This window comes from Drosophila nasuta, chromosome 3 (genome assembly GCF_023558535.2).
Source record: "Drosophila nasuta strain 15112-1781.00 chromosome 3, ASM2355853v1, whole genome shotgun sequence".
Taxonomy (NCBI): domain Eukaryota; kingdom Metazoa; phylum Arthropoda; class Insecta; order Diptera; family Drosophilidae; genus Drosophila; species Drosophila nasuta.
Genome location: NC_083457.1, coordinates 16698919 through 16719570, shown reverse-complemented (window position 1 = coordinate 16719570; position 20652 = coordinate 16698919). Strand labels below are relative to the sequence as shown.

Genomic DNA, 20652 nt, shown 5'->3' with positions numbered 1-20652 from the left:
AGAGACATGAGGAATGAATGCTGGATGCTGGGATGCCGGGATGCTGGCATGTTGGATGCTGGGGCTCTTAGCTGTTGCACTCAAATAACTGTATAGACCGCATTTTCGCACAAAAAGTGCGCCGAAATTTTCAACTAAATTATTCATTGAGCGCGCTATTGAGCTGGAAATGTGCACACCACGTTTCCACATTTCAGCAAGTGCTTCTGTCTGTCCTTTTGCCGTTCTGTTCTGCTGCAGAATTGTTGGCTATTTGGCTTGCGGAAAACGTTTAAAAACAATACGAGGAAATATCATGTAATATGAGCTGCGTCATTTAACTAAGCAGGCACAATAAGCGACTCGACTGGAATAGAATGACGACGAATTTGTTAGAAAAATCAGTTGTAATGCCATGAACCGTAATTTTAGATGTTAATATGTATTTTTGTATTATAGTATTTTCGAGTTTTAGTATTTAATTGTTTTAGGACTTTAACATTTAAGTATTTAAGCATTTTATTTCGGTATTTTAGTATTTTGGTATTATAGGATTTTAATTCTTTGGTATTTTAGTATTTTATTGTAGTATTTTGGTATTTTAGTATTTAAGTACTTTGCTTTGACACGACTGGAATAGAATGACGACGATTTTATTAGAAAAAAATGGTTGTAATGCAATGAACCGTAATTTTAGATGTTAAATCTAATAATAATAAAATACATTTTTGTTTTATAGTATTTTAGTGTTTGACAATTTTAATGTTTTAGCAAAAATAATATACATTTTTGTATAATAGTAATTTAGTGTTTGACAATTTTAATGTTTTAGTATTTTGACATTAAAGTATTTTGTTATTTTAGTATTTTGCTATCTTAGGATTTTAATTATTTTGCATTTAGTATTTTATTATTATATTATTATAGTATTTCGGTATTGTAGTATTTTAAAAAAAAATTTTTAAATTCTTTAGCATTTTAGTATTTTATTATTATAGTATTTTGGTATTTTAGTATTTAAGTACCTTACTATTTACTTTATAAACAAAAAAGAAAATATCAAGTTAAATGAGCTAAGTCATTTAGCTAGAGCTTAGCAGGCACAATGCGTGACACGACTGAAATAGATTGCTGAAATAATCTGAGTTTTCTTTTTAATCTTTAATAAATTACAATGAACAAAATACTAAAATACTAATACTAATATCAACATCTTTATTACGGTATCTCTCTTATTTTCATTTAATCAGAAGATTTATTATACTCACATTCTGTTCTTCGTGTGGATAACTAATCCAGCATACACATTAAACTAAACAAAATCTGTTGATGATTTTCAAAATGATGCTTTTGCACTAAATGTTGTTCTAATAATAATTTATATGCAAATATATTACTCATTTCTAATGATAAATGAGTTTCAGTGTTAGTATTTATGGATTTTTATATTTTATTGTTATAGTATTTTGTCATTTTTTTATTTTAGAATTTTTGTATTTTTAATAATAGTATTAGCATTATTTTGGTATTTTGTATTTTAGTATTAACGTACTTTACTATTTACTACTTTTAAAAACCAAAAAAAGGGATAATACTAAGTAATTTGAACTGCGTCATTTAGCTAAGAAAGCAAAATAAGCATCAGGAATGGAATACAATGATAAAATAATCTGAATAGATTCCATTAATGCCTTTAATGAATTACAACGAATAATCTATTATATGTATATTTAGTCTGTTTATATCAACATTATCTTCTCTTTCTGCATTGACACACTGATTAATGTTCATACCTATAATACATCATTTCCACATAACGTCTTACAATGGCTCCGCGTCTTTTAAATATTTGATGTAAAAGAATGTTACGACTAGCGTGAATGCAAAAATTCCTGAGTGAATCATAGACATTATTTTGATATTACAAGTAAGCGTTAAAGGTAAATAAACTCACCTGTAAATGCCGTACAGAGGACATAGGCCAACCAACATTTATGTTCTTCACCTTCGCGCCAGTCAATCAATTGGAAAGCATTAAGTATTAAAAAGATTATATTAGCAATTCCAACGAATATAAAAAGTATGAAAAACCCTTTCAGTACGGTTCTATGGTTCTGCAAGTTAGAAGAAGATTCTCATTAAAATTATAATTTGCAAAAGAAAATGACAGTCACCATCAAAACTCCAACGAGCAGCAAAAATGCCATAAATATCAGTATAACGAATACTGCAATAGCTACCCAAATAGAAACATCGCTTTGGTCTGAAACAAAGAAATATTAATATTAAAAGAACTGATAGAAAATCATCTTCACTTACGTGCATGGATAAATTGATAAAGTATAAGAATAGCCATTACTATTTGCAAAATTGCTGCATATCCGCTTGCCCATCGCGATAATCTAGTGTTTGGCCAAATATCATCCCAAGCACATACACACATATTCTAAATAATTTTGAATGATTTAGTTGTTTAAATTTGGTGCTTGAACTGAAAAGCAAAACATTATTTGAATGAAAGTAAGAAAGCTGAAAATTTCACATTTGCTTTACATTTAAAATATACAATATATTTAATACATTCAATAAATTTAAAAACTAATTGTCTTAATGTAAACACATTAAATAAAATTTTGTAAAATATACTGGTTGTTGTATAACTTTGAGCTTTTTTTCTTTGACATTCTAAAACAACGCTAACATGAAGAGAAAGTCAATGCAGTATACAAATATATTATTTGATTTACATTTAAAATTGTAGATTTAATGGATTTAAAAATGACGTCATTTAATATTAAAATTATTTAATAAAATATGTTAAATGAATTGCACATTGAACAACTCTTTATCTGTCTTTTGTTGACTTCCCAATGTGAAGTGAAAGTCAATCTAGTATATTAAGTCAAATTGATCATTCATTATTTTCTGATCTAATGGCAATTTAATACATAATATCATAAAATATAATAGTAACACATGTAAACTATAAAATTACGTTTACAAGCTTTACTTTGGTTTGATATTTTTTATTGATCGTTACTATTACTCAATATATTTTATGACGAATAAGTTAGATGCGAATAAATGTCTAAAATAAATGTTATAGCTGTTGATTACATAAACATATACAAAAGTGGATGGAGTCCATAAATTTTATTTGTTAGTTGCTGAGATGTTTGACTGGGCTTATAGAGCTGATTCTTTGTGAGTTCGAAGATCTCTTTATCTTTGTGTTGCGTCCATTTCGATTTGGACTAGCGGAAAAAACGTTTTCCACTTTTCCTAGTTGTATAAATACAGTGTCCATAAATTTATATTTAATGCAAATTGAGTTGTATGAGTTGAAAATGTTAAGTACCCAAAGCATTTTTTAATGCAGCATTAAAATTTATTTACCTCGAGTCAACTACAGAAAATCACTTTAATACTATTAATAAATATATATAATGCACTTATAGATTTATATATATTTATGTATATGCAACTAACTCTTACTCTAAGGAGGATATGAAATCTTTATTATTTCATTGTAAGCAAACTTTCTCAACCCAAACGATATTAATAAAAACTTTGCCTTAGCACATCAGACAAATTCACGTTAGGCAATGTTTTGGATTTCTAACTTACGTTTGTGGTTTCTGCAGTTGACTTTTAAAGGGTGCAGAATTGAGGTGATTACATCAATTTGCTGTGGTCTGACAGATTGAAGCAAAAGCAGAAGATGTCATCGTCACATCCTCGCGTCCTCATCGCATCGTGGCGTCGCCACGTATCCTCATCGCATCGCTCATAACTCAGGGCTCAACTCTTGCCAATGGCTGGCCATTGGAAAATTGTGAAACTCATTTATCAAATGGGCAGGAACGCTGCTGACCTGAACCTGCGCTCACTGTGTTTGGACCAATGGCACTGCCACAAAAGTGCAACAATTTCTGTGGCGCCACTTTAGGAAGGCATGATGGAAAGGGGGGCGAAGTAGAGAAGCAAGAAAAATGCCTTCACCCTCGGCTCACTCCACAACAACCCCTTAAGCTCATGTCTGCCAGAACGCACTCATAAATCATAAAATTCCATAGCCAGAGTCCAACAACAGAAGCAGCAGCAAAAGCAGCAACAGCATCAGCGGCGCCATCGTCATCTTTATAATCTGGCAAGGCGGCTACGTTTACACCCCTCCGCAACTCTCACTCCCCCTTGGAAGTCGATGTCGATGCGGGCGAGAAGAAATCCGTTGAACATTTCGACGTGTGGGTGTAACCGCTGGACTATGATGTTGCAATTTGTAGCTGGTAAAGTGTGAAATTGCGTTGGCAACGCGAATTGTTTTTCAGTCAACTGTCTGGAAGTTTTATTTGTAGTTCCCCCCGCATCCAGCTCATACCTTTAAAGGGGAAAGCTTATATTTTATACTTAAATTCCGAAATGCAATTGGAAATTTAAAAAAAACATTACGCAGTTACATAGTCTATTCCCTGTTCTTTGAGTTTCGCAAATAAATCAATTAATATACTTACCCACGCACCTTTGTCACATCTGTGAGCTAGCTCAGCTTTCCATTTCCTTTTTATCCTGCATCACCCAAGTAAGGACTCAGCATAAGTGTCCGCAGCCCAGTGTATCGCGTTGTAAACTGTAAACTGCTCGCTCGCCTCTTGCCGTTGGCAGACGGGGCGGCTAATTGATATAAACGACTGTCTCCTACGGTTTACGCTTCGCAATACTAACAGGAAAAACGCTGCGCAGCTTTCACTGACTTTGTGGGTTTATTAAAATTTATGTGATGCCCAGCACTATAAGAGTTGCACTTTTCCCTTTATTTTTTAATAATATTTATTGTGTTTTTTAAGCTCAGCCCGTGGCATTTTCTGAATCTTACTCTTACTGATCTCATTCAATCCGTCAGCGTAATGCAATTCACGGCATTCATTTACACCTGCTACCAGATACCAAACGTTAACTGCAACAGATTGTGGCAGAAACGGCTGGTATATCTAAATTAATCTTACTTGATATGACAACTTTGAAAGGCGACAAAATTGTGCATTATTAGATGAACAGGAATATAGCATTCGTCTACAATAGAATTATTTCTAAGCACAAATAAACCTGCTAAAACAAGTAAAGCAGAAAAAAGAAAGGCGTATAGTATTTATTTATTGCAAGTTTTGATGAACAAAGAAATTTGACAAAACATAATTTTTATAAGTCCAGCATACACTAATATGATTTTACATGTTGTTCTAAATATAATAACCTTTATAAAAAATATATAATGTAAAATAGTATTTAGTATTAGTGTTAGTAATGGTATTTTTGTATATTGGTATATTATATTTTTAGTATTTTAGTGATATTTTAGTATCTTACTTTTTTAATAATTCAAAATTATAATACTTTAGTATTTTGGAATATTAGCAATTTGACTTTTTACTAAAATGCTTTTAGTATTCGGGTATTTTACTATTTTGTATTTTTCCTTTTTTTAATATAATATTTATTGTGTTGTTTAAGCTCAGCCTGTGGCACTTCCTGAATCTTACTCTCATTCAATCCGTCAGCTTAATGCAATTCACAGCATTTATTTACACCTGCTGCCAGATATCAGCTACAACGTATTGTGGTAGAATTGGCTGGTATATCTTAACTATTCTTGCTTTATAGTGTTATTTTTAGTATTTTACTATTTTTATATTGGTATTTTAGTATAATACTTATTTAATTTTCTAGTATTATGATATTTTAGTATTTTAGTATATCAATAGTATTTAGTATTAGTAATAGTATTTCAGTATTTTTTATATTTTGTACTTTGAAATCTTAGTATTTGTTATATTTTAGTATTCTATTAGTAGTATTATTATATTATAATATTTTAGTATTTTTATTTATTAGTATTTTAATATTTAAGTATTGCACTATATAACTATTTTGGTATTTTTCCCTATATATAATATTTATTATGATTTTAAGCTCAGCCTGTGGCACTTCTTGAATCTTACTCTCATTCAATCCGTCAGCTTAATGCAATTCACAGCATTTATTTACACCTGCTACCTTGATGCCTTTTACCTGTAAGCCGCCAGTTGCCATCTGCTAACTGCTGGCTGCCTGTCTAAGCCTAGCGAACGACTGACATGCAACAGAATTTATAATCTCACTCACATAGCTGTTGCTGCTGCTGATGCTGGCATCTGCAACTGTAACTCCGACTCCAACTGCCCGATAAAAACCCACAAATTTTGCGTGTGATAGTTTTAAGGGCGTTGTGTCACTGAGTGGGCGTGTCGATTGCAAAACCCTCTCCACCACACTCCCTATCTCCTCTGCATGCATGCACGCTGTGCATCCATCGTTGACGCTGTCTAGCAAAGTGCGTGTCTCGATTTCTACATAATTAAACTACATCAGCCATGCCACTTGCCGTGGCTGCAACGACGCTTTCTCCTGCAGCAGTTGCCACTGTCACTGCCATGGCTTCAGCCCTGTTCCTGGCCCTGACTCATCCCGGCTTTTGGGTTTCGTGTGCGTGGCACATGCCGCCATCACCACTTCCGGTTTGCGCCGGTTGCGTCCGGGTAACAGGCAACTGGCATCGGTTGACGGGCAGCGGGAAACGTGCAACGGGCAACGGGCAACGAGGACCCACAACTTTGGCGCTAAACTTTTAATGCACGTGCCGCATCCACACATAAAGAACAAGGGAGAACGGGGGGAGTAGCGCAGAATAAGTGGGTGAGAGAGAGATGGGAAATGCGAGTGAGAGGGACAGACGTTAGCTGCAACGGATTGTGGTAAAATCGGCTGGTATCTCTTAACTGTTCTTGCTTGATATGGCAACTTTGACAGGCGACAAAGTTGCTCAGTGTGTTATATATTTAATAGACGAAACACTTTTAAAGATATATAAAATAAATTATAATATAACGATTTCTAAACATTAATATCTATATTAGCTCAAGTAAAGTTAAACAAAAAGCGGTAGTGTACTATATTCATTTTGTATTTTTTTCAAGGTTTGCTTAACATTTAACTTAATTTTCTACTCCTTTACTTCACATTGTTATATAGTAAATGTGAAAAGAATTTCGCCAGGGAACCGACTGGTTTAACGTATTACTTTGAGTTGCTCTATTGGTTAGTAAAAATATTGCAGCTTTATATTTGTATATTTTTTATATACCCATTTATTTGATGTATAATCTATCATACACATATCTAAATCAAATCTATTGATGCCTTTCCATAAGACTCTACAATTTATAATTCTATAATTCCCAACGGACATACTTTTGTTGGACATCTCAAATGTGAAGTTGACCAAAATACCTGAACGCAAATTTCAAATGTTATTATAATAATATTAATTACCCATGTACAAATATATAATATTATACATTTGAAATATTAAATAGTATTAAGGAATAGTGTTAGTATTTCATTGTTAGTAATATTTATGTATTTTAGTATTAAAAAATTTAGGTAATTTACTATTTCATCATTTAGGTATTTTATTAAGTATTTTATTTTATTTTAGTTGTTTACTTTTTTGTCATTAGGTATTTTAGTAATTTACTATTTAAGTATTTCCGTATTTTGTAAATATGTTTGCAGTATATTTGTATTTTATTATTTTATAGTATATTTTTAGTATTTTGGTATATTCGCAAATTTATGGTGTATTTTTTAATTATTTAAGTATTTTACTATTTTGGTATTTTAATATTTTGGTATTTTAGTATATTAGTATTTTAAATGTTTTACTATTAAAGTATTTCAATATTTTCGTATTCAAGTGTCGGCGGGGAATTCGAATGTGACATTCTTGCAGGTTGACAGAATATTTCACGTGCAATGTACTTTGCGTTTACATATGCGTGTTGGTTTGCCTTGCTTGTGTACACTGTACAGTGTACACTGTTATTGTTGTCTTTGTAGTTGTCGTAGTTGTTGTAGTTGGCAAAACTGCGTCTGCATCGTTTGCAGCAAAATTTGTTGGAATTATTTCGAGTAGTTCTAAATTTCGCAATAACGAGCCGCATTTGAAGGGTATACAAATTGCATTCGCCTCTCGCCTCCAATTTTACTCCACTTCCTCGTCCTCGTCCTCGATCGCATCCTCCGCTTTAGCGTTTTGTTAAAGCCATGTCAAGAAATTGTGTATTTGTGTGTGTGTGTGTGTGTGCTTTCAGTTTCTTGGTTTCGGACTGACTTAGTTTAACATTTTGGTCGGCCCGCTGCAGGGCAGCCAAGTTTTGCTTGGTTGCCCGGTTGTTGCTGGTCGAATTTGGCCAAGTTGCAGATAGTACATAATTAAATAGCTCTAAAATGCCACCATGCTGAAAACATGATAGCCGACAAAACAAACAACAAAATAACAATCATTTAACTTGCGTTCGCCATATTTTCGTCTTTGCCAAGATTGTGTAGCTTAAGTGGCAAAATATTTGTGCAAACTTTTCAATTTTTCAGCAGATTTTTTTTTGCTCTTCCATCCTCCTCCTTCGTTTTTTTATTGTTTTTCACATTGTCCTGTTTAGCTTCTTTTTTTTCTTGTGTTGTGGCAATCTTTTCGATTTAGCTGCGGAGCCATTAACACGGATTGATTGCCCCACGGACCAAACGACGCCAAGGACAAAACCCTGTGTGCTGCTGTTGCTGCTGTTGCTCATGCTTTGAGGCAGGATGTTCCTGCCTGTCGATGATTCAAGATGATTTCTGATAAATCGAGAGAGTGTGGGCGGAATGCCTTTTTTTCGCTCAGCATCCGCGGGCAAAGAAATTGAAAAGTTGCCTCTCGTCTATCTATTTTGCGCACAGCATCAGCTACATCTTTCCTACGATATGCGTACTTCAAACTGTTGAGGTGGTTTTTCTTTTGCTGCCTCATTGTTTCTCTTTGTGCGCTGACATTTATCAACTGATTTGATCTAGGTCTTCATGCAGATGATGCAAATTAGCATTTAGTGCTTATTGATATAAATTTCGCACAATTCAATGCGTACTAAAGCTGCATGGCAATAAATGGCATATTCGAAAGTCTATTAAAAGTCTCTTAATAGCTCCATAAGTAATTCAATTAGCAAAACAAAAAAAGAGGAAGAAATAACATTAGCAATACGAGTTGTATAAAAAAATTTTACTGTAGGCGTTCGGTGAGGTTTGACTGAAGTTGGCGCAACCATAAAATATCTTTTACCGGCAGATTTTCCTTATTTCCCCAGTCTTGTTAAAGCATAAAATAATATAACGCAAATCGTAAAACGGCGCTCAGCTGGAGTTTTACAACTGCAAATGTATTTTCATTATTATTAGTCGTTAGTTTTACGAATGTAATTGAATTATTCAGCAACAATTTTACACATTTGCCAAAGGTGGTAATTTGGCACAATATTGATTGGCTATGGATGGAATTGTAAATGTTTGTCGGACATAAATGGTGCACCGAGGTAAAGTTAATATTAAAAACTTATCGATTAAACAGTCGTCTCAAAGAAAAGGCCTCTGAACCCGTCTCAACCTGACTCTGCCTCCCTCCTCCCCCGTTTGCTTGCCATGCTAATAAGAAACGCTTTGTTATGCATTTCCATCCGCTTACGTGGCCTGACTTAAGGCGCATTTGCAAAATTGAAGACGAAGTGCAAGTGCCAGCAAATTGTGGAGCCTCTCTGACGGACGGAACCAGAACCAGAAACTGAACCATAACCCGAACAGCAGACAGGAGACAGCAGTCGGTAGTCGGGAGTTTTGAGAGAAGGGAGAGAAGGTAGCCAAGGGCACAAGCCTTAAAAACGTAAATTGAAAACTTTGCCCTAGCTGTTGTACCACACTGTTTGGCAGTTGGTTTTGGGCGTGTGCGTGCTTTGTCAACATAATTCAGCAGTTGATTGAATAGAGAGCCACGGGGGCGGGTGGCAGACCGAAGACCAAAGAGTGAAGAGAGGAGAGCGAGAGTGCGAGTGCAGAGAGTTGGCCATAAAAACGCCAGTCGGCGACATAAAATACTAACTGAGTCGATGGCCCGTTATCCGTTTTGTTAGCAACTTTTACGCTGCGCCAGTTTTAAAATCAAATGCCTCATTTGTACGGCTTACGCTCTTATGGACATATTCGGAGTCAGAGTTGGAGTCGGAGTCAAAGCTCTCCCAGTTCCGGTTGCGCAAACCACAAAGATTAATTTGTTATTGCTGAATGTCGTTGTCGTTGTCGCTGCTGTTGTTGTTGTTATTGTTGTTGTTCCCTCTATCGCAATGTTGTAGTTGTAGGTCTTTTGCCAGCAAGTTGTGTGTCGACGCTGGAATTTTTAGCGCAGCACTAAAGGTGCAAAGGAATTTAATTAAATGTTCTTCTTACTGCCATGGTAAAAGTTTTGCAGGCACTGCAGCCTCATCGCCTCATCAGCCTTACATTCGGCCGCACAATGTAAAATTTGTTGTTTTGGCTTAGGATGGCGGCATTTTTGGTTTGCCTTCCGCCCCCGGCCCCCGTCCTGTGAGGTAAGCTGTCCTCAAGCGCGCAGCTCAATAAAGTTGACAAATTTGTATAGCCCTAGCCTCCGCTCCAAGTGCAGTTCCCTTCAGTCTCTTTCCCATTAAGTTACTAACAAGACGTGAAGGCCGCTTTGACAGCCAAAGTACTAAAGAATAGCGCAGCTATGTGAATCACTTAGTACCAAGGAACAGTGGACCAACAGTCGATTAAAAATGCAAACTTGACTGAGCTTAAGCGTAGAAACCCTTTAAAGTTCAACCATACAAGTTAAAATTGAGAGAGAGAGATCATTTTAGTTAAAGTTGGCAGAAAATCGAAATCAGATTTGATGTATTATTGCATACTAATATCGAACGCATACACAGGACGAGCCAGACAGCGTTCAAAATCTGGGAAAACAAACTGATCAATGGCATAATAAGACAGACAGTGGGCGAATAGACAGAGCAAAGACCAAAGGCAGGACAGCTGGCATGAAAAATTGTTTACTGCAAGAAAAATCGCATGCAACATTTTTGCACCGAGGACGAACAAAGAGCCCAGTCCCAAACGGCAGGCTCAGGCTTTAGACCGGCCGAAACGATTATGTGAGAAGGGAAAGCAACGTATTGGGATTGGGATTGGGATTGGGACTCGACTCACATAGTAAGCGTGAGCGGGTTATGGTAGCCAACGATGACCAGGGACGGCTGTCGGCAGTCGGCAGTCGACAGTTGGCAGTCGCATGATGAAGTTACCAATGATGATGATGGGCCATGGTCAGAGCAGAGAGACTGAGGGACTGAGAGACTGAGAGACTGAGAGACTGCCAGACTGTGAGACTGAGAGGTTGAAAGACTGAAACAGTGAAACACTGAAAGGCTCATGCTGATGCCGACGATGACTATGCGCAGGCGACACAATAATGCTGCCATTAATCTTCTGGCACGACTGATTTGTTTGACTTACGGCTCACGGCGACAGGCAGAGGCAGAGTAGTTTGAGCGAGAGATGGATAGACAGATAGACATATAGATAAATGGAGAGTGGTAGCTGGAGCAGCTTTAAGCCTGGCCAAATTCAGCAACATCAACTTGCCAAACGCACATTACAAAATAATTTGTGTAAATCATTTCTGGCATTATATAAGTAAAGCGCGCCTTTCGTTGTCGTTGTCGCAGTCGTTGTCGCTATCGCTGTCTTCGCAAACCTCTCCAAAACTTTAATTGTGCAGCAATCAACACCAATCATCCACAGTTTCTGACAATTGTCAACGATGTCAACGTATTTCGGCAGAGTAATAATTCGCATCTAGTTAATGAAAGGTTTACCTATTCATATCATACAAGTGTCACTGTATGATTTTGCTTGCTTTCAAAATGACAATCTAATTACACTGGTCAACAAACAATCAAGATATATTTCCACGAACAATTTGCAATGTATCTGAAGAAAAGCTGTCGATGGTTTTTCAAAAGATAAGATCAATGCAGATCTGTCTGCATTTTTGTTAAACAAAACAATTGAAGTGTTGGCAGGAAGTGCCAGAACCTCAAATTAATGAAATTCCATGTACAAAAATATATTTCAAATTTATAATATTTAGATTTATAATATTTTAGTATTATATATATTTTGCTATTTTAGTCCATATTTTAGTGTTAAGATTTTGGTATTTTAGTATTTTCGTATTTTAGTATTTTCCTTTTCAGTATAATAGTATTTTTCTATTTCAGTATTTAGATGTTTTAATATTTAAATATTTTACGATTTTTGTATTTTAATATTTCAGTATATTGGTATATTGCAATTTTAGTATTTTGGTATTTTCAAGTTTAAGTGTTTTAATATTTGGGTATTTTAATAATTTTGTAGATTTGAATTTCAGTATTTTGGTATTTTACTATTTTTGTATTTTAATATTTAAGCAGTAAAATTAAAGCCAAAAATAATAAGACAGACAACTGAAAATCGATATCAATCTCTATGTCTATTATTTGTTTATAGACATTGTAAATAATAGCAATAATTTTCCAATATGAGATATCTTCTATGTATATACTATATATACATAATTTCGTAATTTATTTATTAATTAATTGTATTGAATAAAATAATGTTTCATAATGTTAGAATAGTTTTTCATTTCTTTTAAATTCTCATAGTTCGATCCATAGCATAACATTTTTTAATTTAAATAATCAAATATTTGTGCTCAAATTTAGATATAAATATATCTATTAAATTAATCATAAAACAATTTCTTGTAGTTTTACTTCAAACTCGAAGATCAACACTAAAATATATACTAATCAAATTGTGTTAACATATTATTGCCATGTATTAAAACTCTGGTTGGTGTTACTCAGTGTGTGTCTAAAGTTGTCTACAAAAATGTTATAACAAATGTTTACCGCAACCATCATTATGTCATGTGCATCGCCCCGTCCCCGTCCCTCTCCCTCTCCACTCCATTTCCATCTCCCGCCTCTGTCTCTGTCTCCGTCTCCCGTCACGATTAGCAATCACTCAGTCGCAGTCGTTGCAGTTCCAGTTGCAGTCGCAGTCGCCGTTTCAGTCTCTCCACTTGAGGCTGAGAGTTAGAGCCGCACAATCGGTGTCCAATACAGCGTCGAAATGGACTTGTTCAACTTTCGATTGGCCGTGCTGTGCCGTCAAAAGCGAAAACTTTGGCAGATGAATGTGTTAGGCTAGCGGGTAGAGGGGGGGGGGAAGAGACAAGGTGCGAGGAAGGGGAAGCCAATTCAAACAACGACCGCAAATTACTCCACTTGAGTGCGAAAATTGCATGGAGCCAGAAAAGTCAGTCAAGTGAAAACATTTTTGCAACTTCTCTTTCGGTGACTAAATCGCCAATATTTGGTTTTTGATTTGGCCATCTGATGCATTTTCGGCTTTGGCTTCGACTTCAGCTTGGACTTGGACAACGTCAGCGTCAGCTCTGAGTGCAGTTCATGTTAGCTCACTGGTGATTGCGTAGTGCAAGAAGATGAGTTTGAAGCCAAAAAGACAGCCAATTGTGTGTATCATCTTAAAGCAATTAAGTTATGTCACGATTGGTCAAGATACACTTTCAATTCTTGACATATGAGGATTGGTTTTGAAAGGTTTTTGGATCCAAATATACCGCCAAAGACAACAAATTTATCATTTCTCTCAATGCATAACTGAATATGGAAATGCAGAAAGTGCGTGCTTAGTTTTTTATGGCTCATAAAATCTGTCATTTGGATGGACGTCACTCACTCAAACTTCGAGCTCTAAATCCACCGGAATTACGAGTACAAGCGACTGCGCTCTGCCACTAAACTAGCCAAGCAACCACTTAACTAAGCGCAATGGAGTGCGGCTCCCGAAATGATGTTTTTGATAGTGCTGCATTCAAATCATCGTTAAATAAATTGCACGTAATTATCGCCGAAATTAGACTGCTGCAATCTACCGTAATGCAAAGCGACGTCCCTCCGCAATCCATTTGTCTAAGTCCGTTTTTTTTTTGGCTAATTTTGTAAATTACGTATACGCCCCAGACGGAAAAGTGGTCACAAAACTAAACCTCAAGAGACCACTGAAATTGTTGAGGTTTTTATACCTTGTAATGCACTTTCTACATTGTCCACAAATCATAATTCGTTCAATTTTTGGCCTCTTTGACCGCCTTTTTGATTGCTAAAACTACAGAGTGTATTCAAGTCGATCACTTTAATTTAATAATTACATCACTAAGTGGGCGGCTTTTCGACATGAAATTTTGTTGTTCATATTTTTTATGAATTTTATTTGATAAATGAATAATAATTTTTAGCGCGATCACGCCAACAAAATCAGCGAGAGGCCAGGCTGGTAGTTTTACTTCCTGCTCTGACAACTGATGAGTGAAACCGATTTGAGTTCTGTTCAGCGTTTATGGTACATTTCATAAATTTATGAATGCTCTTAATAATATTTGGAGATGCCATAAAATGGAATGACCATTTACGTAATAATCTGAAATCGTAAATATAAAGTTATTTGTCCTAAAAGGTGATTAGTGACAGGCTTTCAAAACTCCACGTAAAAAGTTCATTCTTTCTCAATAATTTTAAAGAAAATTTAAGGCGCTCAGTAAAAAGAACATTTCTTCTTTCTGTAGGTATAAATACCTACATAGATCTCTGGAACAATGCTCTAATTTGATTTAGCTGTGTTACTGGTTATACGCGCTATCCATAGGATAGAAGGGTATTATAGCTTTGTGCCTGCTGGAAATATATTTAACATTCAGAAGGAGTCGCTCTGACCCTATAAAGTATGTACATATGTATATTCCTATCCATCTGTATGAAACACTTGATCTCAGACGCACGCAGCGCAAGTTATTTTTCAAAGTTGTCACGCCTACTTCCGCCTTCTCAAATCGAAACAAATTGAATAATAAGCGTAATTTCGAAGCTAGAGCCGATTTTGGTACATATATCTATAACTACAGTATTTAAGATTCCTGAAAAAATTGTTGGTTTGATCAGATAACAATTGTAGAAGACATATTGTGTAAGAAATACTTCTGTATGTTAAAAAAAGGTGGTTGCTTTGGCTGACAATCTGGTATATTATGCAGTCTATGGAATGTTATGAATATAGTAAAATGTCAATATACAAAATATAGTATTTTTATATTTTATAAATATATATTTTTAGTGTACTTTTATAACAAGGCTTTACTTAATATGATTAGCAGGTACCTAACAATTAACTTGTTCTTTTTTTACTACAAGCATGCTTGCAGCTTAAACACTTAAAAAATTTGTTATGCTTATCTCTTGAGTCTCTTTGTTCAGCGTACTAAACGATGTGTGTATAGACATTTAGACATTTCCCATATGTGCAAAGAGAGACTATAATTTTCACATAACAATAAAAGCTCATCGAAGACAAACATCTTCTACCGTTTTGAGTATTTAATAAGATATTTTTATGATGTTGTTGCAAGTTAATTTTGCAATGCAAAAAAAATGAAACAGCCCCGATTGGTTCCATAATTTCTTCCAAATTAATACCTTTTGTTAACGACTAAAATGATTAGTCAATTTAAATTTGTTGTGGTTAATTTGAAATTGCAGAAAGCCAACTTAAATTAATGTATTTGTGGCTTGTCTTGACAGTTTCCGACAATTAGATTGAATTTGTATGACGATTCAAATTGAAATGAATAATCCCATGCCAATAACTATAAAAATTGTTAGAACAAGCTTGTATTCTATTGTTTGTATTCGTGTTCGTTAATAATTTCAATTAGTCAGATGCCAATATTTTGGAACTTTATTGATGAAAACGCAAAGGTGAAATGATCCATTTATTGCGAAACTGGTAAAATGTGATGCCCCAAAATTTAACAAAATAATCAAAGGTTCCAATTAGACAAATGCAGTGAGTTGGTCAATAAAACGTTTGTGATGGAAAGAGTCAGAGGTGAAAGAAGTGTTAAATTTGTCGAAATTGTTGTTGCAACATGCCATGGCATGGATTTGTTTTGATGTTTTATTTTTTTGTTTTTGGGTTTTTGGTTTTTGCTTTTTACAACAAATTGAATATTTTCATTGAATTTAGTTCTTTGGTGCAAGGACAGCAAGAATTATACACACATATGTATATATCGAGGCACATACCATACAATAAACACACAAAACAAAGAAAATTCGAGTCCAGACGATGGCGCGACGTTGTTGGTGTTGGCAACGCCAGCAAATCCCGTTCGATAGAGTTTTCTATTGAGTTTTGCTCGCTGGGCACATTCAATTGTAATGCCCAGGAGAGTGATTCAATTGAATTTGTTTGTTTTAGTATACGGTTCATTTATTTGCAAAAACGAATGAAAAACAGCCAGCATACGCATCGACATACACACACACACACACACGCAAACACTCATACCCACACATAGCACACACACGAGCCGACTTATGCTCCACTGTGTGTGCGCATATAATTTGAACTTTGTCGAACTTCCGGTCAAATGGCGAGCGCTGCTTGAATCCTCTTACTCCATTGGCAACGGCAGCAGCAGGTTTGCTTTATAACATATGTGTAGTTGTGTGTGTGTGTGTGTTTTGGGGGGCATACAAATGTGGCATTGTTCAAGTGCTGGAGTCAAGTATGAACTCCTGAATTCAGGGTGTAATTCTGAGTGTGTGTGTGTGTGTGTGCGAATGCGTGTCTGCAGAACTTCTTACATCTCTGAGTAAGTTGCTGAGGCCTCGGGGGAGCGCTTAAGATTTCATTGTGTAAATTTACTGCGGCTCTGCTCATGAGATTCACTCGCTTGTGTTCGTTGCTCTGTGTTTGCCTCAGATTGTTGTTGTTGGTGTTGCTGTTTTTGCTACTGCTGATAAAGCTGCATATAAATGCAAAAGAAAATTCAAATCGCGAGCTGCTTAAAAATGAACAACAAATGAAAGTCCCATAGGTAGCAAACGATGTGCCCCAAGCATGGACCCATGTGGCGTATGCGCAACTTGCAAATACAAAAAAAGAAAGGAAAAGAGGAAAAACGAGAAACGCAAAATCGAAACGAAACTCTTCATTCGGCTCGTTGTTAGCGTGGCAAAAGTTTTACTTAACTGCAATGCGTTGCTCACCTGTTTCTTCTTCGTCTGTCTGTCCGTCTGTCTGTCTCTTGATATCCCGTCTTTTGCTTCGCCTTTACTCGCTGAGTATCTTCTAACTGCTGCGATGGGGAGCGACGGCCCATCACACAGGCAACATTTAATGTCATGTTTGTAAGTTTCTAGACGATGCCAACATGCTGCCTCAGCCCGTCGACTCAACTCAACTCGACTCCGTCTTCTGATTCCTTCCGGTCGCGCCTGGCACTTTTCCATTTTCACACTTTGGTTCCATGGTGGCTTTTGTCTTGGTCCTGATCCTGCTCCTGCTCCATCTCCTGCTGCTGCTCCTCACAGACTGTTTTGGCCTGTCGCCCGTGTTGGCATTTTGGACTTGAGGTTAACTTGGGGTTTAGGTTATAACTCGCTTTGCTTTTGCAGTTCAACCCAAGATGCTTTAACTTTCTTCCTGCAATGTTTAATTCAATGAGCCATGAGCTGGCTTGATTTGTAATAAAGTTTTTCAATCTCATAATTTCATTTAAAGATTTCCTAGACTCTTGCAACTTTTAACTAGAATCTTATCTTTTATACATTCCTATAAATATTTCTAAACTTGATAGTTAATTGCTCAAGAGTTGACAACACATTTCCCTCTCTCTTAGCATGTGTGCTTGATTATTTCACCAGCAATCCTATTAATATTGAGCAACAATACGTTTAGAAATGCAAACTAACAAGAGGAACACATCAGCTTAAAGGCTATTGTGATGAGATGGGGATGGGAGAAAGATTACACATCAATAAAGAAAGGGGAGAGAGATGGAGAAAGAGAGAGGAGTGTAGCTATGCATAACGTTCTCTGTCTTATGACTAGATGACAAAAAGGATTTACCATTCGCTTGTTGTTTTCGATGCTAATAATGCTGATCTGATTAAAGACAGCGACAATGAGCCGCAGGCCACGTTACGAAAGAGGCGGGGGGAAAACTTATAAGTGATACACACACTCGCACACACACTAACACACACAGATAGACATTCTAGACAGTAAGAGATACATTTACATAAGTTTCAGACACTGCGCATAAATTATGCTAAATACAAAATGAAATCATGAACAAAGACCAAATGTCTGAACTGCCTGACGGATTTCCAAGCTTATTGACATTGTCTTGGCAGGCAGACAGCCAGAGAGCGAGACTTGCCTCATTAGCCCACAAAATATGTGTCATAAGTTGGAAATTTTGAAGTAATTAAATTTAAATTGAATTCAGAAGCCAAGAGATTTTAACCAAAAGAAAAAACACATAGCAAAATAGCTGAGAGCAGGAGCAAAACTTTTTTAATCCATTGCTCATTTGTTTTTTTCTTTTTTCGGCTGCGCAGAAGGCAAAAGGTCGCAGTAATTGTTAAAGAGTGTTGCTCCTGGCGCACATAAGAGGAGGTTACTCAATTTTCTGCAGTCTGTGTAATTCCCAAAAATTTAAAACTTTTAACGAGAAAGTTTTTATGCACTCGCATAATGCTTCATACTATGCTGATTAACTTTATTCCACATGCTTTCAGTATTTATATATTTCGGAATCTTAAAAAACACAAAGCAAATAAAATAAGCAAGAAAGCTTCAGTAAAAGCAAAATAGTGCGGTATTATTTTTAAAATATACCGTATAAATATACCGAAAATACTAAAATATACCGAATGCCGTTTTTGGTATATCGATGTAGTACAACATTCAAAATATACTATTCTAAAATATACAGAATTAATATATTGCAAGAATACTAAAAAATACCTCAGGCCATATTTGGTACATCAATGCATTTCTACACTCAAAATATATTATACGGTATAAAAATATACTAGAGTATACAATTTACTAGTCAAAACAGCAGACAGACAGACTGACATGGCTACATCGTCTCGGCTGTAGACGCTGATTAACTTTATTCCACATGCTTTCAGTATTTATTTATTTCTTAAAACACCAAAGCAAAAAGAAATGAATTGTAAATTGGTAAATTAAATGATAAATCATTGAGCCTGTCTCTTTCGACGTGGCTTAAACAAATCACAGAAAGGTTTGAGAAATGGCTGCAACGTTAAAATATTATAATTACAACCAGATAAACGACGTTTAGCTGCTAAAATAAACACACATATGTATGTATCAATATACTATTACCATACACCATGCCACATTTCCGTCTTCCCATAAACACACACACATAGATAACATATGTAAGAGCGTATCGAAAATAATTTCATATAAATTGCATCCGCTGCGGTCGCTCCAAATGACTCACAATTAAATGCGATCCGCATGAAGAAAAGTAATGCCAAGCGGCCGCGGAAAGCGAAAGCGAAATAGTTAGTTATTTTGCCACATGCAACCGCAACAACAACAGCAAAATCGACTGTGGCGTCTCGCAATAATTGCGAGCAAATATTACATGAAAGCTAAGACATAGTCGAAGTCGAAGTCGAAGTCGCGACGCGACGCGCTTGAAACTTGTTGTTGGTGGCCAAAAGCGTCATTCGGGGACTGGCCTCACCCAACACACTAACTGCACATTATCGAGGCTGTCGATGACGATAACAGCAAGTGCATTAGCCACAGCAACAACAACTGCCAAGGCTGACATCATAATTATTGTTTGAGCTGCTGCCGCAGGCTCCAGTAATTATGCCAAAAGCGCGTTTGTTATGTGTGAGTGTGAGTGACTTTTTGTAACGAAAGCAATATTAAATCAAAATGGAAAAGTTGAGGAAAGACGTGAGCAAAATTGATCAGTCTGCACTCACAATTTATGGTAAAACACTTTCAAATACTCTACAATATTTATTGTAATACAATTTGTTGTACATTTCTTATTGTGATTTACAAAATATTCCGCATAGAACCGCATAATCTAATAACGTTGCCTATAAATAGGTTTAACAAATTGTGCAAATAGTTTATGGTGTCCGGCAAAGAAAAAAGAAAAACCAAGCAAAAAAGTGGCGGCAAGAGAAAAGTGGAAAAAAATTGCTGCTAATACTTGAGCTTTGGTTTTTAGAGCGTTCAGCGTCAACATGTTTGTGGCGTGTTATGAAATCGATGGTAACATAATTACACAAGGCAACAACAACAGCTGCACAACAACGCTGGCAACGAAGGAAAAGAAAAACAAATTGCAAAAAAAAAAGTAGCAGAAAAATGCAACAAAGATAATTACACCATCATAAGTAATTCATATTCCTAACAAATAATAAATGTAAGTTATATATAACTCGATTATGATTTTTTTTTTTGCACTTTAAGCGGTAATTATAAAATATTTAATTTAAAAAGAGAAGGAATTCAATAATTATGTGAATAATGGGTTGTATGCGTTAGGTAATATTTTTTATACAATATACAATTGTTCAGATGTTGAGTCTGTGCTACTTATTATGTAGTTGCTAGCAAAGTTATAGTTAATTTTTATTATAGTTGTATATTTTTAAAAAAACAATTTTATAAATAAATAACCTATTTTATTTTATTTTTTCATCAAATATTTCTTAAATTTTCTTTCTTAAAAAAGCACTTCGAACTTTCAATTTTAGAATGTCTTTA

At 35.5% G+C, this 20652-nt stretch overlaps 1 protein-coding gene and 1 long non-coding RNA gene across 2 annotated transcripts in view; one reads left to right on the top strand and one right to left on the bottom strand.

The window, feature by feature from the left end:
- LOC132791603 (uncharacterized) overlaps positions 1–20652 on the top strand; it is a 55320-nt gene that overhangs the window by 13666 nt on the left and 21002 nt on the right. The window lies entirely within an intron of this gene.
- LOC132791225 (uncharacterized) lies at positions 1667–2640 on the bottom strand. The gene is made up of 5 exons (XM_060800065.1): positions 2533–2640; positions 2299–2470; positions 2154–2242; positions 1934–2093; positions 1667–1871 (listed from the first exon to the last, which is right to left on the bottom strand). Exons 2-5 carry the CDS (start codon positions 2420–2422, stop codon positions 1801–1803), a joined length of 444 nt encoding a protein of 147 aa, XP_060656048.1. The 5' UTR covers positions 2423–2470; positions 2533–2640; the 3' UTR covers positions 1667–1800.

What these genes read in the sequence shown, in the direction of transcription:
- LOC132791225 (XM_060800065.1), bottom strand. Translation starts at nt 2,422, where the DNA reads ATGTGTGTATGTGCTTGGGATGATATTTGGCCAAACACTAGATTATCG. An exon ending in TTATCAATTTATCCATGCAC is followed by an intron (nt 2,243 to 2,298) that starts GTAAGTGAAGAT and finishes TCTTTGTTTCAG; the next exon opens with ACCAAAGCGATGTTTCTATT. An exon ending in TGCTCGTTGGAGTTTTGATG is followed by an intron (nt 2,094 to 2,153) that starts GTGACTGTCATT and finishes TCTAACTTGCAG; the next exon opens with AACCATAGAACCGTACTGAA.